The sequence below is a fragment of the Camellia sinensis genome, chromosome 1, assembly GCF_055761805.1.
Source record: "Camellia sinensis isolate YWXY chromosome 1, ASM5576180v1, whole genome shotgun sequence".
NCBI classification, from domain to species: Eukaryota; Viridiplantae; Streptophyta; class Magnoliopsida; order Ericales; family Theaceae; genus Camellia; species Camellia sinensis.
Genome location: NC_138961.1, coordinates 163214907 through 163242445, shown reverse-complemented (window position 1 = coordinate 163242445; position 27539 = coordinate 163214907). Strand labels below are relative to the sequence as shown.

The window sequence follows — 27539 nt, the reverse complement described above, 5'->3', positions numbered from 1 at the left end:
AATCGACACAAAAGATTTTAATGTGGAAAAAAATCACACTTGTATCACCTCCAATTGTGATAAAAAATCACGGGCTAAAAGGCACTAATCAATCCACTATAAAAAATAATGAAAATACACAAGAGTACAAATAATTACCCCAACACGCTCAAGAATTATCTTCCGCCTCTTGTGCCTCTTTCAACAACACCTTCATCTCGGAATTGATTAGCCCAATGTTGAATGCACAACACCCAAGTTAAATCCATGACGATGAGCAGCTTCTAACTCTTTCAAAGTCTCCTAGTTTAAATCTTTGGAATCCATAGATCAAACGCTCTAGAAAAGTAGAACCATAAAAAACCCCTTGATATAAGCATTTCAATTCATGTGACGCGACCAACTCACAAAATCATCAAGGGAAACAGTAGGTAAGCACTCCAGAAGAAAACACAGTCTCGAGTTTTAGATTTAGAACTCGTAACCCTAAAATCTGTAACTCGCACAACTTTAAACAAAATAGGGTCGCGAAGACTTGCTTGAGCACAGGAAAGTTCGCTCAAGCAGTGTGTCTAAGATGCGGATAAACCATAAGTGCCTTTGCTCAAGTGATAGAAAGTCCGCTCGAGCACATAATGGAACCTCCCAGTATTTTTGTAGAGCAAGTCTGAACTACTGAGAGATGTCAAGCCATCACTTCACCGCTCGAGCGGTCCAAGGGCAAATAGGGCACACACATTGTAACTGAAATGTATTTGTTCGCGGAATTGACAACTCAAGGGACCTAACAATAAGTTGTTAACTTTTTTGCTTATAAATGCGTTTTTGTATAAAAGTATAACTATTTCTAAACAATTATTTAAACAATTTTGTTTGTAAAATGATGATATATTGCTTGATCGCCGATCAAAAAATATTGCTTGATCTTTGAGCAAGTTCTAAATGATGATAAAGTTTGTAGTTTCAAACTAAATCGAACTACATTTTTATGGTTCAGTTTGGTGTGGTTTTAAAGTTTTCGTAATTTGATTTGATTTTAATTTTATGAAACCATACGTATTTGTTTGGTCTTAGTTTACTTTAAAACCAAACTAAGTCAAACCATGTTCGCCCATCTACAACATTCATGTTTAAACTTGAGATGCTTTTTAAACGGGAAACTAAAAAGAAAGGGGTTTAAAAACCGCCAAATAAATGAAATGATAAGAGATTTTACTTTGAGCTGTTTGAGAGTTATACAACTTGACAAATGATTTTTTTTTTTTTTCCTTTTCAGGAAGGAAGAAGAAAAAATGACTTAAATTATAATCTAATGGATTTGATAATTTTATAAACCCATTTGCCATTGTAATTCTACACATAATTACAAATTTGAATCATTTTTTCTAGAGTCGTACAAGAGAAAACTTAAGACATGACACTTAAATCATTTTTTCTAGAGTCGTACAATGAGAAAACTTAAGACATGACACTTAAATTTATTCATAATGATATGAGTTATTACATGTCATTTATTGATTACCACAAGAAACAAGTCGTTGAACTCAGGGGAAAAAAAAGGAGCTGAAGGAGTCTTATCATCATTCATAAATAATTAATTTTTGTCTTATTTTGTTAGTATTTTTAGAGAGTTTTAAATTTTTAAGAAAAACATGCAATTATTACAGTTGAATTCAAATTTCAAAACATTAATAATACCCTCTTATTCTCTTTTCAAAATATGTTCATATTCACCTTTAAGGGATAATTTTAAAAAAAAAAATAGTTTTTTACTTTTAACTTTTTATAATTGAAAAAATTGGTGATAAATCTAATTTAGAGGGTGTTAAAAGTATTAAATTTAGTAAATATTTTTTATTGTTGAGAGGTCCACGTTTTGTAAAATATATTTTTTGTTTGTGAGAGTTCCATATTTTGTGAAATAGTTTGGTGACAAGTTCTGTAGGACATTTTGTTTCTAATTTTACCCTTTAACTTTTTTTTTTATTTGTTTGACTTTTCGTTGACTATCTGTTCAATTTTTTTACTTATCTGTTCAAATTATTTACTCTATATGATCAAATTTATATCTATCTGTTTAATTTTTTTCTATTTGTTCAAATTCATATATATATCTATTCAAATTTTTTGACTATCTATTCAATTTTTTGATCTTTTCAGTTCAAAATTTGTTTCTATTTGTCAAATCAACTTTATCTGTTGTTAAAATCTTTATATTTATCGATTGAACATACTCTATCTAGATAGAGAGATATCTATTTTTTTTAAAAAAAAAAAATCCAAATCATCATCATCATCATCATCATCAACAACAATAACAAATAATTGAAAAATGCTAGGGATTTCAAATATTTTATCAAATGTCTCATATAGGTGTAAGACCAACACCATGTTTGCCTCATATGAGCCCCACACCCACATGAGACATTTAATAAAATATTTGGTAAAATATTTAGAATTGCTAATATTACTCAAATTTGTTAATCTGTTAAAAAATAACAGCAAAACATGATATCTCCAACAACAACAATAAAAAAAGAAAAAGAAAGATACTTGTTGTTTGATATGTTGAAACTAGTGGTGCCCTCCAAAAAAATAAAAATAAATAAATAAATAAAATAAAATAAAAACTGAATTGAAAAGCAACAAATTGATTGAAAGTTTATTTATAATATGGGCAAATTACCGACACTTCCTTTGAAATTTAGTTAAATTATAGATGTTCTCTTTAGATTTCAGAAATTACATCTTGCCCTATTGTAGTTAACGCCGTTAACGGAGATAATAAATTGACTAAAATGCCCTTGGGTAAATTACACTGACACCCTCTAAGATTCTGTTTAATATAGATCTCTCCTCACATTTGAAAAATTACATTCCCCTCCTTGATGTTTGTAATCTCATTAAGATTGCTGATGTCATACCTTAAAATTTTCTAAGTAATCATCTTGCCATTTTTCCTACCATTTCTTTTTCCTATCATCATGACTACATTTTACAACTTTTCATTATTAAATTCTAGTTGAACATATTGTTATTGAGAGATGATATACAAACATAAAATTTATATAGAATTTTCAAGCACGATAATATAGCTTAATGGTAACCTTCCACTTTAAAACAAACACATCCATAAACATGATTTATATATTTACAACAATAGAACTATCACAACATTTTTATGATATTTTTTTGTATAAATCTTTATATATGAATATAATTTTTCATTTTTATTTCCACTATTATATCTAGGGCTGAACAAGAAATCCATATAATTCGTAATCCAATCCGGTTCAGTCTAATCCGGTAGGTTTGGATTGGTTTTTGAATCCGTGGTTCGGTTCCGGATTATAAATTTTAAAATCCGTAGGCCACAGATTGATTCCTAATTGAATCTCACGGTCCTAGACCGTATACAAATAGTCTATATTTATATTATAGATCCTTCAACATAATATCATTTCTTATTTCATATAAAAGCTAAACCCTAACCCTAATTCAACACATCACATGCTACTGTCTCTCAGACTCTCATCTCTCTGTCGGTACTCTTTCTCTCTCTTCTATTTCTCAGAGTGAGTTCTCTTTTTATTCTTATGATTTAATTTCAGATCAGATCGGTGGATTTCCATCTTAGATTAGATCGGTAGCGGCTTGGTCTCTTTCTCTATCTCTTTTTTGGTGAGCTCTCTTTCTCACGGTGACACTTTTTTTTTGTTTGTTTCTTCTTAGACTCAGTAAGCTAGCGCCTTCTTTCTCTCTCTCTGTGTCTCTAACACTCTGTTACTTTTTTGTGGATTTCATACCAGATCGGTGGACTTAATCTCAGATCAGAGATATGCAGTGAACTCTACACTCTCAAATCGATTGTTCATCTCATTTTTGTTAATCTTTTCTTCAATGGATTCGGTAAATGTAAGTAAAATGTTTCGCTGAGGTGTCCGTTTTCTTCAAATCGATTATGTCTGTTTCTTGCTCTTTTTCTAATAAACTTGAATCCCCATAGATTTCTCACCTTTTCTTTTTTAGATTTTTAATTTTGCTAAGGTGGCTTTTTTTTCCGAACTATGATGCTCGGCTATGTATTGGGTTGTTTCCCGAACTTGAATCCCTATAGTTTTCCGTAAAGAGAGCTTTCCGGCCAGGAGAGGTGGGTTGGTTTTGTCTCGGAGATGAAAAGTGCAGCATTGGTTTGGGAGTGCAACAGTGTTGTCAGGAACAGTGATGAAACATTGGTTGTCAGCGTGGGTCTTGGCATTGGATTGTGTGGGTTGTTGAAAAGAGGAGTGTGGTTGTTTTTGGTGGAATTATAAAGTGCAGCAGCATGAGTGAAGTTATTTTGACAGTGTAGCACTTGGGAATTTGTTGTGGTTAGTGTGGGTTGTTTTGTGGATTTTAATTATTTTATTTTTAGAGTTAAGTGCTGTAGCTTTTGGCGGAAAAGAATAGTGTGCGTTGGTGGAGAAAAAAGTAATTTGGATTCAATTATGTTTATGTTTTTATGAAATTAAAATATTTTATGTATATATTTTTTGTTATTTAATTATGTAAATTTATGTTCCTAAATCGATTCAATCCGTATTTAAACGGATTGGTTTCACAATTTAAACGGATTAGATTGGTTCCAATTTTTCAGGAATTGTAGATAACGAATTGGTCTTGGTTTTATCTCATTCTGGACCAATCCAGACCATGTTCATCCCTAATTATATCTAGATTAGATCAATTTAATTTAGATATATTTTAAAAGTATAAAATTTGTGCAAATTTTTTTTAAAAATTCATTGAATATAAAAAAAATAAGATAATGTATTGAATTTTTCTAAGCTAATATTTCAATTTCAAGTAACTTGAGTGCTTTTTTTTCATTCCTTCCATGTTGAAGAGGATTCCATGGTACTTACTTATTACCCAGAAAATAATTGTTCACCCCCCAAAAAATAATATTAAATTAACTAAATAAGTTGTGAATACAAAATTAATTAATTGAATAAGTTATGAAATGCAAAATTAAAATAGAAAAACACTTATCAGATGGTGAAAATATCATAAAATAAATAATTAAATAAGTTACCAACGCAAGAAATGACTTATCAAAAGATTCTTAGGTTATGTTTGGTTTGATTTTTAGAAATTTGTTTTAGAATTTTTTTTAAAAAATTAAAAATTAATTTGGTTGAAAAATAAAAAATAAAATATAATCATCATTTTTATATAATTTTACCGTTTGATTGGTTAGAAATTCTTTTTACAAATTAAATATATTTTTTCATATTTATTTTTATTAAGGTTGTTTTGGGAAGTTGGTAAAAAGCTGGCTTTTGGCTTTTTATCAAGTTTTTTGGCTTTTTTGGAAGTGATTTGGGAAGTTGGTAAAAAGCTAACTTTTTACTTTTTAGTTTAATATTTATTTATGGTGTCAAATCAAATTAAAATGACCAAAATACCCTTACCCAACATAAGAGATTTATTTTTTTATTTTTTTTTCATAGGTCCTAATTTGTAATTTTATGGTTGCGTTTTTTGCACTTGCCAAATGGCTTTTCTGGCTTTTTTGGCAGCCACGTTTTTGGACATTTTGTCCAAAAACGTGGCTTTTTACCATGTTCCCAAAATGGCACTAAATTAGTGTTCATTTTTTCAAAAAAAAAAAAAATTCCTGAATTTTTTTTTTCTAAACAACAAACCAAACATGGTTCCAAAAACTTAATTTTTTTTTTCTTTCTATCTAACCTAATTCTTTTATAAATTTTATTGATTTATGAAAGGAATTTCAAGTTAACTCAGGCTCTTTGGTGCTTTGGAAAAATACTAGGAGTAATATCGTTCATCAATATATATTTTGATGATGTTAGCATGTTTTTGTAACCATTTTTAACGTTTAGTTCACGATAAGAGTTAAATTGTTATGCGAATATGAATATCAAGAGACAGGATGTAATTTTTGAAATTTCAGTAGAGAATCTGTAATTTAACTAAACCTTAAAGAGTGTAGATAATTTTAGGGGTATACACGGTTCGGATTGGTTCGGCTTTAAGAAAATTCAAGAACCGAACCGATCCTAACGGTTCTGTGATTTTGAGAACCAGACTAGACCGTTACACTTGTAAAACCGGACCAGAACCAAACTGAAAAAACGGTTCGGTTTCGGTTTGGTTTACGGTTCTAAAAATTTCTATTTACAAGAATAAATTGTTAATATTAGCAAAATAATTACTCCAACTAATTACATTTAACTCATGATAAAAACTAACAATATTAAGGCATTACTTAATATTACATATCTATATCATCCTAATATCATTAAAATTATAAAAAACCAATTAATAAAAATAAAATTTGATATTATATTATATATATATATATATATCTTTTAAAATTCGGTTCGGTTCGGTTCGGTTCGAACCGCGATTTTTTCATAAAATCCGTTAACCGAACTGTTTTTACGGTTCTCATATTTCTTAATTCGAAACCGAACCAATTCTTAATAGAACCGAACCAAACCGTATGATTCGGTCTGATTCGGTCCGGATTACCGGTTTGAACGAATTTTTGAACAGCCCTAGATAATTTGCCCTTATAATAATCTTAAAAATCTTGCTTCAACTTCTTGGGAGACATAGAGAGTGTGTGTTCTTTATTACCCTGAGTAAATCCAAACAAAAAAGAAAAAAGAAAAGAAAAGATTGTTATGATCAATATTTAGATCAAAACTTGACATGTATGTATAATGAAAGCAACCTTGCTTCATACCCCCAGTGGGGGTCGCGCCCCCAGTGACGTGGCGCGCCCCCACTGGTCAGAAATCAAAAAAAAAAAAAAAAAAAAAAAAACAGTTTTTCCGGACCAACCCCCAGCACACCTCACTGGGTGTCACCCCCAGCTGGGGGTAGCAAGCATTTTTCATAATGAAAGTCATATAAACCTTGAATACCATAGAAGCCTGAGCCATTGCCATCAAGACCTTAACAAACTCCAACTCTCTATTTGCGTCGTACAAATCACAATAATGTAATGTTATCTTGACCTGATGAATGAATAATATTTATATATAACTTGGAATAAAATAATGAATTATATAAACAAAAACCTTGAAGCTTTGATTTGGTCAACTGCAATCTGCAAGTTGCCTGAGCATGTTATTCATCACCATCACTCATATCTCTGTCTCTCTCTCTTCTCACATCTCCCATTGCCGCATCTCCGACTCCCACTATCGCGGATCAAAGCAATGCAGTTAGGATTGTAATCGGTTTGATACAATCGGTATTTAGATAAAAATTTACACCAAATCGATAATGTCAGTTTTATTATTTTGAATATCGATACAGATCGTTTTTTTCCATCAAACTGAACCGAACCGAGCCGAATCAAAACCGAACCAATTGAAACGGTTCGATTTGGTACTGTTTAATTGGTTTAGGATTTTTTAAACTTAAGCCACTTTTAAATATAATTATTAATCTATATAAAAATCTTAAATTAGTAATTTGTCTATCATTCCAAACATATCCAATTTAATACATACTTTTCAATTCCTAAATTAATAAAAAAAAAAGGCTTTAAAATACTAAGGTTTCAAGAATAATAAGTTAGAGTTAAGATTATATATAATAAGAGTTTACAAATTTAGGTTATAAAGATGATAAAGTTAATTAATTAAGGTTAATAATTTATTATACTTATTAATATCATTATATTATTAAATTATATTTATTAAAAATGAAATATATGCTGAAGCGGTCGGTTTCGGTTTAGATTGGTGCACAAGATGCTTAAATCGATACTGAACCAAAAATCTCAAAAATTCAAATTTAAAAATCGCACAGACTGATTCTTGTTAAAAAACAGACCAAATATAGCTAGTTTGGTCCGGTTCAATCGGTTTTGTTGGTTTTTCTTACATCTCTAACTACGGTGATAAGATTGTCGGCGACGGTGTGATGTGGCTTAGATCTATTAAAGGACAAGGAGATCTGGTCGACGGGAAGCTTAGGAAGTACGCGAAGCTATGACTGAAGACGGTAACAAGCCAAGAGAGAAAGAAAAGGTCGTCGTTAGAAGACCAAGCTCGTCGTCGTATTCGATGGAGGAAGACCAAGCTCGTTGTCAGAAGCTTCGAAGAATTGAAATCTCTGATCTAGAAGTGGTACAAATTGGCGGCGACAGAGGGAGAGAGAGAGAGCTACGGGCGTGACGGATAAAGGGAGACTTTGAAGATGAGAGAGAGAGAGAGAGAGGGGTTAGAGTTAAATGAGAGAGAGTGTATGTGGGTGTTTTGATATATAATTGTATAATCAAAATTTTAGTTGTAACTTTAGTTTCAGTATGAATTTATAAATTTATAAATTTTTTGACCTGTTAAGGCTTGTGAATAGGCTCGAGCTTGAGTCAAGCTCAAGCCAACTCGGTTCATTAAATTTTTATTGAGTTCGAACTTGAGCTTGAGTTCGTTAAAATCTTAATAAACAAGTCTAAACATACTAAAACTCGACTCGGCTTTGCTTGGTTCAGCTCATTTGCAGCTCTAATAACCAGGTATATTTTGAACTAATTTTTTTACGCCTAAATCTTTGAACAAAAAAAAGAATAATGTTAGAGACTCCAAATGTTCTACCAAATGTCTCACATGGGTGTGAAGCCCATCCATGTGAAACATTTGGTAAAACATTTGAGATTCTTAATTTTTTTTTTCTATAAAAAAATTTTAATTTTGAATTTTTGAACCGCAAGCCCTTTTAAATAAGATTTTAACATACATGGGTGTGGGATTCACATGATATAAGTTTTTCATCAATGTGAAATATTTGACAAAACATTTGAGATTCCTAATATTTTTTTATAAAAAAAAGTAAGTTGCGTTTGGTCGAGTTTTGTAAATATGATTTGAGAGTATGAGTTGTATTTTGAGTTTGTGAGTTGTGGAATTATGATTTGAGTGTAGAAAATTTGTTTGGTTATACTTTTTAAATAGAGTGTTGAATTGAGTTTTGAATTGAGTGTGAAATTGAATTTTGAAAGTTTGATTTGACATGTGAAGTAAGAAAATTTGTTTGGTTATAAGTTTTGGAAAAAGTTTTTAAAACTTAATTCAAATTATTATAACTCATAACAAAACATACTACTTTCACACTCATGAAAATTCTGATCAACACTCATAACCAAACTCCTTTTAAAATTCAATTAAAAAAATTTATTATTAACAAAAAATAATATTAATCAATTTTTTAATTGAAAATACTGCAAAGGAAATATTTTTTTTTTCAAAATAAATATTCAAAATTTTTTAAATATGAATATTTAAGTAATTTAAATAATCTAAAAAATTTAATAAGTAAAAAATTAAAATAAATATTCAAAAAATTTAAATCATAAAAATTTAAATAATTTAAATATTCAAAAAATTTAAATAATTTAAAATGTTAATATTTTAAATTTAAAAACAACTCTACACTTGAATTGTAACCAAACACATAAAACAAACTCAATTAGAAAATTATTTTTAAAACTCATAACCAAATGCATAACTCGAAACTCCATACTACTTTCATAACTCTACACTAAATCGTAACCAAATATATAACAAAAAAATTAAAATATTTAAAAATATTTTTATAAAATAGAGTTTGAATTTATTTTTATAAAATATTTTAAAATTTTAAAAATTAAAATTGTAATATTTTGAAATTAAAATATTTAAAAATATTCAAAAAATTAAAAAAATCGTAACATATTTAAATATTAAAATATTTAAAATCTTAACAAAATTAAAATATTTTAAAAATATTTAAATATTTAAAATATTAAAAAAATTAAAATATTAATTTGAATTGAGTTTTGAATTATGTGTTTGGTTATAACTTTTAAAAAGTAATAATTATGTTTCAAATTGAGTTTTGAAAACAAAAATGCCTCAGACCCCAGTGGGGGTCACTGGGGGGTCGTGTGTGTTGCCCTCCCATTGGCCAAAAAAAAAAAAACTGTTTTTTTTTTTTTTTTTTTTTGATTTTCAGCGAATCATGGCCCGCCACCTCACTGGGGGTCGACCCCCAGTGGGGGTATTTAGCATGGTTGTTTTGAAAAATAGATGTAGAATTATGATTTGAAAGCTCAAAACAAGCAAAACACTCAAATCAATAGGTAGAACTATAATTTAAAAATTGTGCCAAACAGAGCCTTAATTTTGGATTTTTGAACTGGAAGCCCTTCTAAATAAGACTTTAACAGTTTGAAAAATGTCAAAAAAAAAAAAAAAAAAAAAAAAAAGAAAAAAAAAAAAAAGGAGGGGGAGGGGGCGGACACAAAATTAGGCAAAGGAATAGCTTATTTGCTTATGGCTACGAGGGAAGCGATTAAAAAAAAAAAAGAAAAAAAAAAGAAAAACAAAATTTATAATACAAGTTTTAAAGTTACAACAAAACTCAGCCGTCAGATCAATGACATTAACTAACAATGATTCTTCTTATCAAAGGGAGTGCCAAGCTCAACCACTTGGCGGATGTGCCAAACGGTCCAAACCTTGACGAGCCGCGGGCGAGCCAGGGTCGACCCTGAGGGCCTGATCGAAGGCCTTCCTGGCCTCATCACTCATCCCCTTCATCTCATAACACTGTCCCAACAAACAGTACGCCTTGGCGTTATCGGAGCTGAGCCTGACCGCCGCCAGCAAATCCTCCACGGCCGAGTCAAGTCTCCTCCGCTTGTTCACCGCCACGTGCAGCTCCGCCCTCTTGAAGAGCGCGTCTCCTTTCTCCCTCTCCGACAGAGACTTGACGGCCGGCGGAGAGAGGGCGGCGTCGAGAGATCTGAGGGCGGAGGACTTGTGGCCCATCAGATCGAGGGCCAGGGCCTTGAGGATGAGAGAGGCGGCGTCCTTGGGATCGAGAGAAAGGGCTTTGTCGGCTTCGAAGACCGCGTCCTTGGCGAGGTTGATGGAGGTGGTGCGGTTGCGGGCGGATCGGGCTCGGGCTAAGAGCTGGGCGCCCTGGACGAAGTGGCGGTTAGAGAGGGCGGTGGTTCGGCCCCTGGATCGGAGTTTGGTGAGGGCTTTTTTAGGGAAATTGAGCATGCCGAAGAACAAGGCTAGGGTTAGCAATAACATGGTCAATTGTAGCATCGCATCTGTCCCCATGTCTCTCTCTCTCTCTCTCTCTCTGTGCGAGAGTAAATGGAGGGGTTTACAGAGAGTGGGGGTTGTTTGACGAAAAAGACGATTTCGGGCTGATGGCTTAACCAAAGGCCCAAACTATAGACAGTATTTATCCAATCAATGATATGGGGTTTTGACTTCCCAGCATTTTTATTTTCTGATTATTTTTACTTTTATTTTTAAAACAAATTTTCAAAGGATTCGAAATAACCTCAGTACATTACATGAATTATTATTATAATCTTGTAACTTATTTTTAGTAATTTAGTTGGTTCATAATATAGTAGGGGTTGTTCATCAGTCGATTTAGTTTGGTTTCACACTAAATTTAAAATTAACCCAATTATGATTGGTTTTAAATTTTAATTCAGAACTAATTATGCACTACAATTAATCATAAATATTTTAGTAAATCTCATTTCTTACATAATATATATTTTAACACACCTAATTATATTATTGGAGCACACAATCACTCTCTATACTAACAAATACTTAGCAAATATCATTAAGTTTCACTTTTCATGCATTTTGTCGTATAAAACACTTTGGAGATGCTATTGGAGATGCACTTTGTCATTTTGTCATATAATACATTAAGTTTGTCACTTTTCATACATTAAGTTTCACTTTTCATACATGAAAAATCTAAAAATTCCCTAAATGTTAGATGTTGATTTGTAATTTTGTATCAATTTTAAGCAGTATATAATAATCACAATCAAACAATCAAGACAAATCAACACAGCGATTTTACGCGGAAAAATTACAATTGGACACCTCCAATTGTGATAAAAAAAACTACGGGCAACAGCCACAAAACAATCCACTAAGAAGATATAAAGGAATTACACATGTATACTCTCAATTACTTAGCGAATCCACACCCGAATTGAACCAACCTCTATGTGCCTCTTCCAACCCCGTCTTCACTTCAGAATTGTCTTGACGATGAGTCACTCCGGAATCCACCAAAGCTTCAGACTCGAATTCTTCAGAATCCACCGAAGAACAATTCTCTCTTTTGTGAAGAACAAACAAATAATCCTTTGATGTATACTCTTTAAACCATGAGTTGAATACTCAATCAAAACATCAAAGAAAACTAGCAAAATATCTCCAGATATAAATCCTAGGACCTAAGAAGAAGATCTAGAGAAGTTATCCTAGATTTGGACTGAAACACGTATTTATAGAAACCTGTCCCGTGATCTCCACTCGAGCGGACCTACGCTCGAGTGCGGAAAGTTTCGCTCGAGCCGGAAAAAACAACATCCAGTATTTTTGCAGGCGAATAAACTTCTGGAACTCAGCATTCTCCGCTTGAGCGGGGAGGTAACTTTGAATGCATTTTTGCATTTTGCTTCGGGGGCGCTGCCCCTCGACCCTACCGTGGCGCTGCTCCCTGGACCCCTGCGAGCTAACCGGACAGCTCGATTCCCGTCATAATCAGTGAAGTGGCAATCTTGAAAGAATTAACATCACAAACTTCTCTGCAAGACATAATTCGAGTTGGATTCACATCTAAACACTCATAGCCTGTAATGCCCCGACCCTTTACACGTCTTCGATATTGTCTGTTTTGGGCCACGCTCGCACGAATTTGTTCTTCCCAGTGGGTCACCCATCCTAGAACTACTCCAGCCTAAGCACGCTTAACTGGGGAGTTCTAATAGGGATTTCACCACTTGGGAAAAGGCCTCGATGCTATATAAGGGTCCAAGTTTTTACTTTTATAGCCCAGGAACTCCCCCTCCATTCCCGATATAGGATACCGGGGCCTTACAATCCACCCTCCATAAGGCTGCACGTCCCCATGCAGTAGCCTGCCAGCTCGCAAACCCGCCACATGCACCGAGGGACGCCAGGGGCCCACACTCGGTACTCTGGAGAGTCGGCTCTGATACTATTTGTAACGCCCCGACCTTTTACACGTCATCGATATTGTCTGTTTTGGGCCACGCCCGCACAGATTTGTTCTTCCCAGTGAGTCACCCATCCTAGAACTACTCCAGCCTAAGCACGCTTAACTGGGGAGTTCTAATAGGGATTTTACCACTTGTGAAAAGGCCTCGATGCTATATAAGGGTCCAAGTTTTTACTTTTATAGCCCAGGAACTCCCCCTCCATTCCCGATATAGGACACCGGGGCCTTATATAGCCTCACTGAAATAAAAAGTGCAAAAATAAGTACAACTGAAAGGAGTTTTGTTCAAACGGGATTGCCAAGAAAAAACCTAACAATCTCCCCCTTTGGCAATGCCGTGACAAAACACACCTAACAAATAAAATTCTAATCACCCCAACCCATTACAGCTAACAAAAACAAACTTCTTTACAAACTTCTTTCTCAAGGTCATGAGCTGTAAAATAACTATTAGTGCCACAATCTCCAAAACAACTATTAGTGCCACAAGAGTATATGAAAAAACAATAAACATATGACAAGATTATCTTGAAGCATGAGATGGAAAACATGAATAGATACGACTTGGAGATTTTAAGAACATGTAGCATGAAAACCTGAAACCTAAGACATATGCACTCGACACACATCACTCCCCCTTTTTGTCACGAATTGACAAATGAAGCTCAATCAACTAAACCAAGATCAAAAACCACACAAGCAATGACATGATGATCAAAGTGTTCATGCTTACAAACTCTTTTAATGATAAACCAAACTCCCACTTACGAAAAACAACCACAAACATGGAAAACAATGAACAGGAAGAAAACGACAAAAATAATATGGTGGAGCAAGCAGAGAATTTCAGATTTGTACCTTAAAACACACAAGACTATCCAAGAAGCACAATTACTTGAAAACACATTGTGCATAGCCTCTAGAAAATTCCTTGTAAAAGAAAGTGATGCATTATGTGAAAAGCATAGATCCCATGGTAAAAGTGTGTGTGTGACTCTTGGAGTTTGACAAATACTAGATTCTAATCCTAGTAGTGATATGAAAGCTGGACCTCTGACAAGAGAATCTAAACACAACAAAGGAAAGTCAAACCACTAGGAATCAAGGAGTATTTGGTGAGTAAAGGCGGATGCTTCCCCTCAATCAATGAATCTTTTCTTATTCTTTTTTTTCTTTCTGTCTTTTGCACATTTTTTTTTCTATCTTTTGCAAATTTTTTCTTCTTCTTTTTCTTTTTCTTTTTCTTTTTCTTTTGCACACTCATTGGCGGCTGACACCCAAGAGTATGGAAACTGAACCAGAGAAGCATGGATATAATAAGGATGGCCTGGTTGGTGACTCTGAGGTAGCCTTTTCCTCATGGCTGGACTACACAAAATAGAGGGGAAAGCCGTGGAGATGCAAAAAGATGGAAGATGGTTAAGAGACTCAACATCAACCATGATATGCTAGTATAGGTTAATTCCTCTAGAAAAGCAAAAGATACAATATTAGAAGTCCAAAAAAAAAAAAAATATCACTAAGGCAGAAGACTCTGATATTTGCTAATCCAAGAGTGTGTACAGAATGAGACATACTAATCAAGACACACTCTCCAAAATGAGTAATGATCACAGAAAGCACACACTTATTAACATGTAATGGATATTCTTATCAATTCCAATATGTACTAAGGACTATACAAAAATTTCAAGTTTGCAAAACCATACTAAGAAAATCTTTTTGGTTTTTTTTTTTTTTCCAAAAATAAAGTAAGACAAAAAAATGAACAAGTACACATGTAAAGACAAAAAAAAAAAAAAACACACACACACACACACACAGAAACCCAAAAACTAAAACGACAAAACAAATTAACGTAAGTCAAGTTTTTTCACCCAAACTGCTTTAGTACGAACAAAGTTGTGAGAATTGCGGTTCTTGGGTGGTGTCTTGACGTTGTGGTTCCCTCCCTTTTCAATGAGAACCTGTCTTGACATGGTTTCCAACTTCCTATAACTAGGACTAGGAAAACACAGCCTCTGTTCATGTTTGGTCTCAAGCAAATCAAAATAGCAAGGTTTATTATGACCCTTAACCTCCTTACAACCAATGAAGTGTCTCTTACCCCATGAGATGTTAGAATTTCTTCCATCTTTATGAGACACTCTCCCATACAACTTATAACAATAAGGGTGAATATGACCATGCATACCACAATGATGACAAATAAAAACAGGGTGTATCTTTTTTTTTTTTACCTTACCAACTCTAGAAAATTTGAGAAATCCATCCTTTTGTTGAAGTTTTTGTTCTCCCTTTCCTTGAGTTCTTGTATAATGAGATGTGGAAGCACTCTGTTTTTGCTCTTTCTTACCACCAAAGCCAATGTCACTCTTGTCAGAACAAATTTGTTGAGACCCAATGATATTGTCCAAAGTCTTTGATCCCTTGTTCCAAAGACCAATGGTAGCCATAGCACACTAGAGTTATTCATTTTTCTTGATCATTAGTTCTTCTAAAGCAACTTGAGACATCTCGAGAGTTTCAATTTTTTCTTCATATGTGGCACAGATTTGTTGTAGCTTGTTCCTCTCTGTCTCACAAGTCAAGAGTTTTGCACAAAGAGCTTGTCGATCATTAGCTATCTTGATGGCATCAATCCTAGCCTCGGAAATCTCCTCGTTTAGTTTGACATTCTCACTTTCACATGTTGTGAGTTTCATAGTGAGTTTGTCATTCAATTTGGATAACTTAAGAGATTCCTTATACAACTTTTCATAAGCTTGCTCAAGCTCTTCATCATCACTTCCCGAGGATTCATCATCAGTGGTATTCTCAACCAGGCTCTTCGGATACTCTGTTCGCCCTTCAGTTTCAGAAGCCGCCATGAAAGCAAGGAATTGTTTATGTCCCTCTTCGCCTTGATCTTCATTGTCACTTTCATCTTCATCAGATTCTGATTCATCATCCCAAGTGATGCCGCGGGCTTTCTTCTTCTTCAAACGAGTGGGGCATTCTGAAGCAAAGTGGCCAAATCCTTGGCATTCATAGCATTGGACTCTTTCAGAGTTCCTTTGTATCTTTCCTTTTTCCTTCTTGGCTATAGAATTGATTTTGAGCTTATCTTTGCCTTTAGATTTATGAGTATGAGTAGATTTCAAAAATTTATGATTCTTTTTCAGAAAAGATTTTTTAAATTGTTTAACAAAAGCAGCCGTAATTTTAGAATCTATCTCACAATCCTCATCTGAATCCTCTTCAACTCTATGAGTACTACTATAAGCAATAGTATCTTTTTGTTTCTTTTTAAAATTCCTATGTGCTTCATAAGTTTGGAGATTTCCAACCAAGTGATCCAGCTTGAAGTTGTCAACATCTTGAGCCTCCTCAATAGCCGTAACTTTTGGTTGGAACCGATCGAGCAAGGATCTCAAAATTTTTCCCACAACTTTGGATTCTGGTATTTTTTCACCTAAATTGAAGCTGGAATTTATAATGTCACTCAATTTCGCATAAAATTCATCAAAGGTCTAACTATCTTTCATTGAAAGGTTTTAGAAATTAGATGTGAGCCTTTAAAGTTTTGAGCGTTTAATAGAAGGAGTGCCCTCATGAATAGTTTGTAAGATATCCCAAGCCTCTTTTGCGACTTCACAATTGCAAATACGACTAAACTCTTCAGGTGTGACAGCGCAAAAGAGAGAATTGATATCTTTACTATTCTAGCTACTATTTTGGTAATCAATTGTGTCCCACTTATCAATTGGTTTGGGGAAAGTTACTCCATCAACAGTAATTGTTGGTTCAATCCACCCATTCATGACAGATTGCCAAAATTTTTCATCTATAGATTTCAAAAACGATCTCATCCGAGCTTTCCAAAAAGAATAATTGGATCCGTCAAGTAGGGGTGGTCGAACCATAGAATTTCCCTCACGTATTGAATCCATTATCATAAATCAAATAAGATCTCGTTCTAAAATAATTTTTTTTAAAAAAAATAGAACGACCTGCTCTGATACCAATTGAAAAATCTAGAAATTCCCTAGATGTTGATTTGTGATTATGTATCAATTTTAAGCAGTATATAATAATCCTAATCAAACAATCAAGATAAATCGGCACAACGATTTTACGTGAAAAAATCACAATTGGACACCTCTAATTGTGATAAAAAAATCACGGGCAACAGCCACAAAACAATCCACTAAGAAGATATAAAGGAATTACACAGGTATACTCTTAATTACCTAGCGAATCCATGCCCGAATTGAACCAACCTCTATGTGCCTCTTCCAACCCCGTCTTCACCTCTGAATTGTCTTGATGATGAGCCATTCCGGAATCCACCAAAGCTTCAGGCTCGAATTCTTCAGAATCCACCGAAGAACAACTCTCTCTTTTGTGTAGAACAAACAAATAATCCTTTGATGTATACTCTTTAAACCATGAGTTGAATACTTAATCAAAACATCAAAGAAAACTAGCAAAATATCCCCAGATGTAAACCCTAGGACCCAAGAAGATGATCTGGAGAAGTTATCCTAGATTTGGACTGAAACACGTATTTATAGAATCCTATCCTGCGATCTCCGCTCGAGCGTCAGATTGGCCGCTCGAGCGGACCTACGCTCGAGCGCGGAAAGTTCCGCTCGAGCGGGAAAAAACAACATCCAGTATTTTTGTAGGCGAATAAACTTCTGGAACTCAGCAGCTCGATCCCCGTCATAATCAGCGAAGTGGCAATCTTGAAAGAATTAACATCACAAACTTCTCTGCAAGGCATAATTCGAGTTGGATTCGCATCTAAATACTCATAACTTCACTGAAATAAAAAGTACGAAAATAAGTACAACTGAAAGGAGTTTTCTTCAAACGGGATTACCAAGAAAAAACCTAACAATACACTTTGTCATTTTGTCATATAATACATTTTGTCAAATATCACACACCCAATTATATTTTTGTAATCATTCTATTGGAGATGTTCTGAGACGCCACGAAACCAATCAACCTTGTTCTAAGCTGAATTTGTTTTCTTAAGCAGTGAAAATTCATATTGCACAGAGAAATATTGTTTATTTTACCTGATTTATTTCATCTATTTTTATCACATTTTATTTTACATGTATAAATGTAATAAATATTATATGTATTGATAATATTAAAAAAAAATCTCCACTCACAAAACCGCCATTGATTGCTTATACGTCATTTTGTTTGTATCAGTCACCCTTGTCATATGCATTTTATTGATATTATACATTTTTGGTTTACTAGAATGAAAAAAAATATTTAATAGATAATAGAATCATTATTTATCATTGTAAAAAAAAAGAAAAAAAAGAAGTCATTTCATAAGAAAAATTAAGGAATGATAGTTTAATTTCATTCAATTTCATTTCAGTTAACTAGATCTACATTAGAATGATTAGCCATTGATAAAAGGGGTAGGAAATGAGAACCTAGAATTAGAAACAAATATGAAGTAAATGGAAGATGAATAAGAGTGATAGTTTAACATTCAGATACTAAAGTAATTACAACAGATCAGGATGGTTCATTAGTTAGACTGAACAAACTGGATTCAGTGGAAGTTCATAAGTTGTGAAGTTTCACCTGTTTTCAATGCCCAAAACAGTTCCATTATTCCATAGTTGACAAAAGCTCATATTGCTCAGTAAAGGAGTTATGTCAAGTGCTATGTTAAAATATTGTGTCTTGAATTTAGAAAGGAAAATGACTTTTAATTGCAACAACAACATGACTTCATGATACCAAGTATGGATTCTTTGTAACTTGTATGAATTGCAATACTTTTACAGCCGTAAAGAGTGGTGTTCCATTTCTGAGTTGTGTGTTCATATCATACTTCACATTTTCTACATGGATTAATAAAACAAACACTTGGTATAAATAAAAAAAAATTCAAAAATATTTATATATTTGGAATAAATACAGAAACCCAACTTTGGATGCTTGATTGTTACAAAAATATATATAGCTGTTGGCCATCAGAAAACATTCCTCACTCTTGGAAGAAACCATAATTTGTGCCAACAGACAGCAAAAAGGTGAATAAACTAAACTACTAAGCAGCCATATTATTATTTTCTTCCAAAACAAGTTGCATATGGCGATTGAGGTCTTTGAGGTAACATGTAGAAGTGTAGTTTTCCAAATCACATGCATCCAAAATGATAGCTCTCCCTCCTATTGACTTCTGTTTCACCTCTATTTGTCCCCCCTCTCCTCTCAACAGCTGCACTACCTGCATTTTCCCAGAAAAATTTATAATCTCGTGCCTTAATTTTTGTAAAAAACTTTACCAGAATTATGTGTAAATCGATAGGCTATAAAACAATTAAACTATTTGAGGGCTTGTGTTTGGCTCGTCACATTTAAACAAGTTAAGCTTGTTATGATTGAGCACATTTTGTTTGTGTGTAGAAGATTACTCGTACATTAGATTAGAAAAAAAGAAGTAAACAAATAGGGGAATAATAATATTTCATTACCCGGGTCATGTTTGGGCGCATGTCAGGTAAGTGATGAAGGCATGCCAATGCTGTTGACATAACACGTTTCATTTCACCAGAGTCATATGCATCTCCCAAGCTAGGATCTGCTATGTCCTTCACATTGCTATTTTCCAACAACGGTTTTGCCTATACATATATAAAATACCCAAGTTTTTATCAACACATGATTCATGATCTTGGAAGTGTTTGTTAACATTGATGTCATGTTAGATTTGCGGATATATTATAGGACAAGTTATCCTAATGAAGATATTATATTTAATTTAGAAATCAAACATGGTAAAGGTCATATTAAATTCCAAAATCTATTGGTTGAAACAAATTTATTCACCTACCTAAAGAATCAACATATTTAGACATCAAAAAGCATTCCTCTGGATCAACAAAGAAAGGAGGACAAATAATAAATGTATTTCAAGATAAGACACAAATATTTAAACGGTTATTTTTGAAAGTTTTGTTTGGATTAAGCCCTATAGCTAACATGTAAACAATAATTATCTTCAAAAGATTTCTGATGAATTTTGTAGCAGGACTTATTAGTATTATAGTAAAAATTTGAAGAGTTTGATGACTAAATCATACCCACATCACTAGGCTTTGTCGATATGAATCAACTGCATGATGACCAGTTATAATTTCCAATAACAGCACCCCAAATGCAAATATATCAGTCTTCTCATCCACAATTCCATGCATGAAATATTCTGGAGCCATGTATCTGAATCGTTTAAAATCACAATACATAATAAGCTCACATGTTTATATGAAGTAAGAAAATAATAGTAATGTTATGTGCGCACACAAAAAAAATAAAAATAAAGAAGTGCAATTTTCTTTTCATATGGCATTAGCGATGAAAAAATCATTGAGGCTGCTCTTTTGCCTTACCCGAAAGTCCCCTCGATGGGATGGACAATATGGTGAAGCCATTTTTCAGGGAGCCATTTTGCTAGCCCAAAATCAGATATCTAGCATACCATTAATGGTATCAGAAAGTTGAATTAATTAATCAGATTTTGATTTCTAATTATTTTCCCAAAAAACCAAAAACCAAATGGAAAACAAAAACCTGAGGTTCATAGTCTTCAGCGAGTAATATGTTTGAGGCTGTGATATCCCTGTGGATTATGCGCCTCGGGCATTCACAGTGGAGATACTGCAGTCCTTCAGCTACCCCAAGAGCCACTTTAAACCTTATCTTCCATGCTAGACTCTCATTTGCACCTGAAATGCTGAATCTCTCTTGTTCAGTCAAATTAAATAACTAACTGATACAACTGTTGAGATCTAGTGTTTTTTTTAGTTCATTTACTATGGCTTTAAATTTTTTGAAACAATTGATGATTTAATATAGTATCGTATCTTTGGTTTCTGGAGGTCTTCATTCAAGTCTCATTATCACTCCCATTATCATGTCATTGTGTGCTGAGTCCGTTCTATCTCTGTGTGAGATAAGGTCGCACGTGAGGGGAATATTAGATATACGTTGTTAAACTCTTGTTTATTTATTTAATAGTTTAGGATAATTTGTGATCTAACAAGTGTGCTAGTGTCCAAATTTTAGAATTGATGTCTTGATGGTCTGCTGCACTCATATTTGGTTTGAGCAAAACCATCAAGACTGTTTGTGTCTGTGCAATTGCAGTGTAAACATATGAAACAGGGCAAAGAAGAGAATGAAAATAAGGGGATGGATAGAGCACCATGAAGCAGAGAAGCAAGGCTTCCATGGGGAGAAAATTGGACGACGAGGTGCAAGCCACCGTCAGCACTGAACCCAATCAATTTAGCAGCATTTGGGTGGTTGATATGAGCTATAATCCCAAGCTCAGTTAAGTAAGAACTGACTCTGTCCTCCTCCTTTTTTTCTGTGTTTTTTGTTATTCTCTTCACCGCCACAACTTGACCATCCGGTAAGCACCCCTTATAAACTTCCGCATGACCCCCTTTCCCAATCAGCTTCTCTGTCGAAATTCAATACACAAACACAAACACAAACACGACTTAGTGAAACAGCCTAGAAATGCTGCAACTGCGAAGTTAGTTGATGTGGATTGTGAATGTAGTTAAAAGTCAATATCTAACCAGAAGGATAGGCTAACAATTATGCAGCAACAATCCGTTAGCTACAACGAGCATAGACTTTTTTTAAAATCACATTTACTCAACTAAAACCAGCCTGATTTGGATGTTGATTTAATTCACTGAAAACCTATGTTCGAGAAACTCAATAATAATTTCAAAGAACCATTTGGGGAATATATTGGTTAAGTTCAAAATGTGTTAGATGAACATGGATGAAACATTTCATCATCCTTGACTTGGGCATAGATTCATTTTTTTAGAAACAAATTTGGAACCTTGATTAAAATAATTACTTTAGGATGTAGATTCATTGCTGCTTAAAAAAATTGAGGCCAATTAGTATAAAACACTTGTGAACCATGTTTGTTGTTTTTTTTATTTTTATTTTTATTGGTATTATTATTTATTTATTTTGTGTTAATCCGTACAAGAGAATTTACAAATATTATAAGATTTATATCAAACTGAACATTTAACGGTATATGAAAGTCCAGCAAAAAGAAAGAAAGAACTCAAACAAACAAAAAAGAGAAAAAACTCACACATAATTAGAAACAACAACATTTGTAAATTTTTAGTGAGGTGCATGAACTATTGGCCAACGAACATCTTCATACTACCAAGAACGCTCTACCCAATCTAAACCAAGTTCCAGTGGTCCCAATCTCCCTATCCCAATGTTCTGCAATTCACATTATCAATAGTTGAGAGATTAATCGTATGATAAAGAAGTAATTTGCAACTGACACATGAGATATTGACTTTTCCAACAAAACAGGTCAAAATGTGAGGTCAACAATCACTTTCCTAACCTGTCCCTCCAATTTTCTTTCCCAATCAAAAGGTTTTGTCTTTTATCCCAAGCCCAGGCGGGTTTGAATGGTTGTTGTTGATTGATATTCAAAAACAAAACAAAAAGGTAGACCATGACATTAATCAATCATACAACTAAATTGCATTTAAACCCTGTTTGGTGCAAATGAATATATATAGATAAACTAAAGTAATATCATCCACAAAACTATGTACCAAGAAAAAATAGTCAAAGAAATACAGATGTACCTTTCTATTTAATCTAGGCAAGTAGCAGTCAATTTAAATGCATTCATCTTCAACAAAACATCTCTCTCTCACAGTTGAACATATCTTGATTTTTTTATTAGGGTTTGGATTTTTGTTGAAATCCATTTTTTTTTACGTGAGGGACTTATGGGTCTTAGTCAAATGTTCTGTCAAAAACAGGGGTGCGCAAGAACTCAAATGTTCTCTCCGCTGAACCATTAAAAACAGAGCACTCTGAACAATAATGATAAAAACAGAGAAAGAAAGAAAATAAAATCGGTTACCGGAGTTGAAATTGTCGGTTGCTGCGACGAGCTCGGTCCGACTGAAGCTCCTCCATGATGGTTTGGGCACCACCATATCACCGCAATCTATATCATCATCCGCACTCTGATTCCTCCCCAATTTTTTTATCAAGTTCTTCTTCGAAATATCGTACCCAGACAACAATGGAATGGTGGTGAACCGTCTCACTGATTTCATCTTTATGGTGTCAATGAAACTTTTCCAGTGCAAACCACCCTGACTCTCCCCGAACAGAGCTTTGTGAACCACCGATCGCTCCGACCCCGACGATTCACAACTGCTGATACTGCTGTTATCGGAGTCTGACGAACCCGAAACAGGGACCTCCAATACACCTCTCGGCGATGACAATTCATTGTCCCCATCGGCCTCTTTTTCTATTTCATCGACCGACTCTGTTTTTGGGCTCTCTTCAATTTCTACAACTATTTCATCACATTACCATCAAAATTGAGAGCAATTTAATCAGATCAAAACATACAAAAACAGGGACATTAATTGAATTGAATATTTTTGAATGATGAATGAATAGAATAGCATGTGAATATAGTGTTACCTTCCACAGACATTATTGTTTTGGTGCTTTGTTGGGTTTCTCTCAAATTGTTGCAGCGTTTTTGAATTTGTTACTTGGGATTGGGAGAACTGTAATAATTTGAATAGAATATATCTACATATATTAGGTGTTCATCCCTCTTCTTCTCTTCTTCATGTGGGTAGAGAGAGAGAGAGAGAGAGAGAGAGAGAAGACACAGAATGAGAGAATTAAAAATGGTAATATGTTTCAGAGTTGGTTATTCCTTTGATAGAGGAGTGAAGGAGATAACCGGTTTTGTGGTGATCGGTATATATGCTATATTTATACACATGGTGATATTGATGTGTATCCATTCTATTATTTTATTGAGGTTAATTTCATTAGGATAAAATACATTTATAATTACTAAAATATGTGAAATACATTTATTATTTCATTAGGATAAAATACATTTATTATTAAATTTTTTAATTTGAATCAGTTAGGTCGAACTTGAAATAATTGTATAAATAATTTATAGAATGATAATGAAATACACATGTGACCTTAATATATGTGTTTTGTGTGACTTGAGAAACACTAGGGTATGCACCATATGCACTTTATACCTAAAAAGAAAAAATGATATAATTTCAAAATTTTAAGTCATAACTAAAAATAGGAAAAAAAAAATGTCATAACTAAAAACAACATAAGGTATAATTAAAGAACGCATGCGTCATAACTAAAATAATATCATAATTAAAAAAAAAATTAGTCATAACTAAATAAGAAAATGACATAATTAGGAGTGCATATAGTACATAATTTTTAAAAGAGTGTATATTAGAATTTCCCGTGTGACTTTCGTTCCCAAAGTTTTTGATTTTGTCAATTTGATCTGAAAACATTGAAAACAAAGATAACCTTAAACTATCAAGGAATAAAATTGACAAAATTAAAAAACGAAATTGAGAATTTAGGGATAAAATAGAAAAAATGAAGATAGTTGAGGGAATAAAAGTGAAATTAACCCTATTTATTATTGTTATTATTTTTCAACACTAATGCTATTAAGTTAATAAAGTTAAAAGGGCTGTTCAAATAAATAAATAAATAAAGTTAAAAGGGCGATGCTGCTCAATTGACTCGAATCATATCTCATTTAACTGGCGTATAAGTCTCTTGTCATAATCTCTGTGGCTATAGCCTGGTTGTTACGTATTCTATTATATAAAATACACAATTTAAATTAATTTTGAAACTTTATCATGTTTTTTTTTTTTCTTTTATTTTTCTTCAAGAATACTTCTTACAGTTTCAAATTTAATTCATCATTTTCATTAGACAATTGCTATATATCATATTTTTTTTCACTAGATCTTTCACTTCCAAGAGTCGCATGAAATATGTTAAGTTTTAAATATAATAAGTTCTATGAATGCATATGATTTTTAAGATTTTTTTTAAAGATATAAATACACATAAAAGTGACCTAAAGACTTGATATAAATTCAATAATAAATAATATTTCTATTTTCATTAATTAAATCACACACAATATATATATATATATATATTATAATTAGGACCACATTTGTAGCCTATGTTTGAGAAGTGAGTTTCGTGGTTTTTTTGGTTAAAATAGTCACAAAAAATAAAATAAGTTTTTTAGTTCAATAAGACAAAACATCACATCCAATCTATAATCATTATATTTTTTTTCTCACAAAAAAATTAAAAAAATTAAAAACTTTTTTCAAATTAAATTTTTTAACTCCAACCTAAAATAATAAAAAAAAACTAAAAAATTAAAAAGCGAACTTCCTTCTTAAACGAAGCCTTATTATACTTACAAACGCCTTATTGGATAGATGTATGTCGGGGCTGCCATCAGCTGATGCAATCTCCGCCGTCCTTTTTTAACTTTGGTGTTGTTGGCGCAACAACTTTTAAAGTGGGGTGCACTCAAAATAAATAAATAAATAAATAACTTTTAAAGTGGGGCAGGCGAGGGTAAATAACCAACCCAACTAACTTATGCGAATTTGGTTCTTCAAGAGGGCATTTGTGGTACTCAAAAGTTGGTTATATATATATATATATAAGGATTTGGAAATATTATTTAAAAAATTGATGAACTCAGGGCCATAAAAAATAATACAATTATGAATTTTTTCAGACTAAATTTATCTTTGTTTTTTTGTACTAATTTTTTTTCTAACTAAATGATGTTTGTAACTGTAAGAATTTCACCCTCTTATAAAGATTTACACAGTAAATATGATGTGTATATATGACTCATTATATATACATTAGATTTTAATTGTCGATTTTTCTAACTCCCTCATCTTTACGAAAATAAAATGGTTTTTTATTTTTTATTTTTGATTAAGTTGAAATAAACAAACAACAAAACAATAATTGTTCATCAGGATACTAGGTCCTCTCTCAAAAAAAGGTTAACCATGTCTGCAACAAGTAGACATACAATTTGGCTAGGAGGGTCTTCAAAAACTAGGAAGGGTTTTTGGCTATTCACACTCAAATTGGCTAATTTTTCGATACATTGATTTCCTTCACGCCTTATGTAGTTTAGAGAGCAGTTGCACCTATCCATGAGAAACTTGGCATCTTCTAGAAGGGCCCGTTAGGGGAAATTGGATGGTGTTTCCCCTTTGAAGAGCTGAACTAGTTGTTCCGAGTCTATCTCGATGATGACTATTCCTTCATTCCCTTTTCAAGATGATGGTGAGACCCCTATAGAATCCCCATAGCTCTGTTTCATCATTGGTCGCATTTCCAATAAATCCATGATAGCCATGCAGCCATGATCCATGCGAGTCCCTAATATTGTTTGGTTGAGGGATTTAGGAAGAGATTTGGAAACGAAAAGAGAAAAGGTTTGTGAAATTAGGTAAAATGTAGGTATGTTTTATTTACATTTTACTTACATTTTCCCTTTCCGTTTTCAATCCATTCCCAAATCCCCCAACCAAACACAACGCAAAGAAGTCATTGAAGCCAGCAGGTCATGGGTTTTTCTTCAAGCAACCATCTGTATTAAGCTTGATGTGTTAGTCCACTGCCCAAATGAAGAAACCACTATGGATAGTGGAAGAAGATAGGTAAGGTGGGCTCTCCCACTCTTCCACTCCACCAACCTCACTAGCTAGTGGAAGGGGTAGGTGGTGGCCAATCAAAGCCTCATTCATTTGTGTATAAATGAGGTGAGGAGGAAGAGCTAGTAAGAGATTGCAGTGTGTAATCTGAGAGAGATTGTGAGAAAAAAAACACAGAGTGTATGTGTAAGTGAGAGTGCTATAGTGAGTGAGTGAGGTGTGAGTGGTGTAAACTTCCTCCGGGAAATTCTATAGTGGATAGCTCTCCGTGGACGTAGGCAATTGCCGAACCACGTAAATATTCTTTTGTTATTATGTGTGATTGATTTCTGGTGTCTCACAGTCCCAATAAGTGGTATCAGAGCCAAGTTGGTTGTGTTTCGAAAAAACAGAGTGCGTTTCTTCGAAACTGCCAGAAATCAAGTTACTCAAAATCAGATTTTGAGGATAGCAGGAGCAAGGTCTCAAAGAGATGAGTCCAAAACTGCAAAGCAGAGCTCCAGAAGCCCTCCCACGTGCCCACATGCGTCTCTCAAAGAAGGCGCATGAATCCCAGTTTCACCACGCGCTTCCACGCGCCGTTAGTGCAGTCGGCACATCCTCCCACTCTGGACACGCACCTCACACATGTCTGAAGGAAGAAGACGAGCCACGTGTAGCTGCGTCATTGACACGTATAGCCTTGTCATCGCCACGTAGGGGCCACGTCATCCTCGTTGACCGTTGACCGAGCTGAGCTAGAGCCGTTCCTCGTTGACCAGCTATTGACCTAGCTGCTAAGCCGTTGACTGCGCCATTGACCGCGCCGAACCAGAGAAATCATCCGGTGCTTCTCAGCCTCACTAGATTCTGCAGATTAGAACC

General features: G+C 33.7%; 2 protein-coding genes and 1 long non-coding RNA gene across 3 annotated transcripts; 1 reads left to right on the top strand and 2 right to left on the bottom strand.

The window, feature by feature from the left end:
* Positions 1–3464: 3464 nt before the first annotated feature.
* On the top strand, positions 3465–4531 carry LOC114320333 (uncharacterized). Its single transcript, XR_003649801.2, has 2 exons — positions 3465–3660; positions 3789–4531. It is a non-coding gene; the product is annotated as an uncharacterized LOC114320333 (long non-coding RNA).
* A 5932-nt stretch (positions 4532–10463) lies between these two features.
* On the bottom strand, positions 10464–11111 carry LOC114320352 (Tetratricopeptide repeat (TPR)-like superfamily protein). The gene has a single exon (XM_028267507.2). It carries the CDS (start codon positions 11109–11111, stop codon positions 10464–10466), a length of 648 nt encoding a protein of 215 aa, XP_028123308.2.
* Positions 11112–18951: 7840 nt separating this feature from the next.
* LOC114320366 (Protein kinase superfamily protein) lies at positions 18952–23908 on the bottom strand. The gene is made up of 8 exons (XM_028267521.2): positions 23593–23908; positions 23015–23461; positions 21287–21547; positions 20653–20807; positions 20472–20551; positions 20166–20301; positions 19557–19706; positions 18952–19309 (listed from the first exon to the last, which is right to left on the bottom strand). The coding sequence occupies exons 1-8, from the start codon at positions 23603–23605 to the stop codon at positions 19130–19132; spliced, it is 1422 nt and encodes a 473-aa protein (XP_028123322.2). The 5' UTR covers positions 23606–23908; the 3' UTR covers positions 18952–19129.
* Between the last annotated feature and the right edge of the window lie 3631 nt (positions 23909–27539).

What these genes read in the sequence shown, in the direction of transcription:
- LOC114320366 (XM_028267521.2), bottom strand. An exon ending in CCCATCGAGGGGACTTTCGG is followed by an intron (nt 20,302 to 20,471) that starts GTAAGGCAAAAG and finishes TAAACGATTCAG; the next exon opens with ATACATGGCTCCAGAATATT. An exon ending in TGCGCCCAAACATGACCCGG is followed by an intron (nt 19,310 to 19,556) that starts GTAATGAAATAT and finishes GGGAAAATGCAG; the next exon opens with GTAGTGCAGCTGTTGAGAGG.
- LOC114320352 (XM_028267507.2), bottom strand. Translation starts at nt 11,111, where the DNA reads ATGGGGACAGATGCGATGCTACAATTGACCATGTTATTGCTAACCCTA.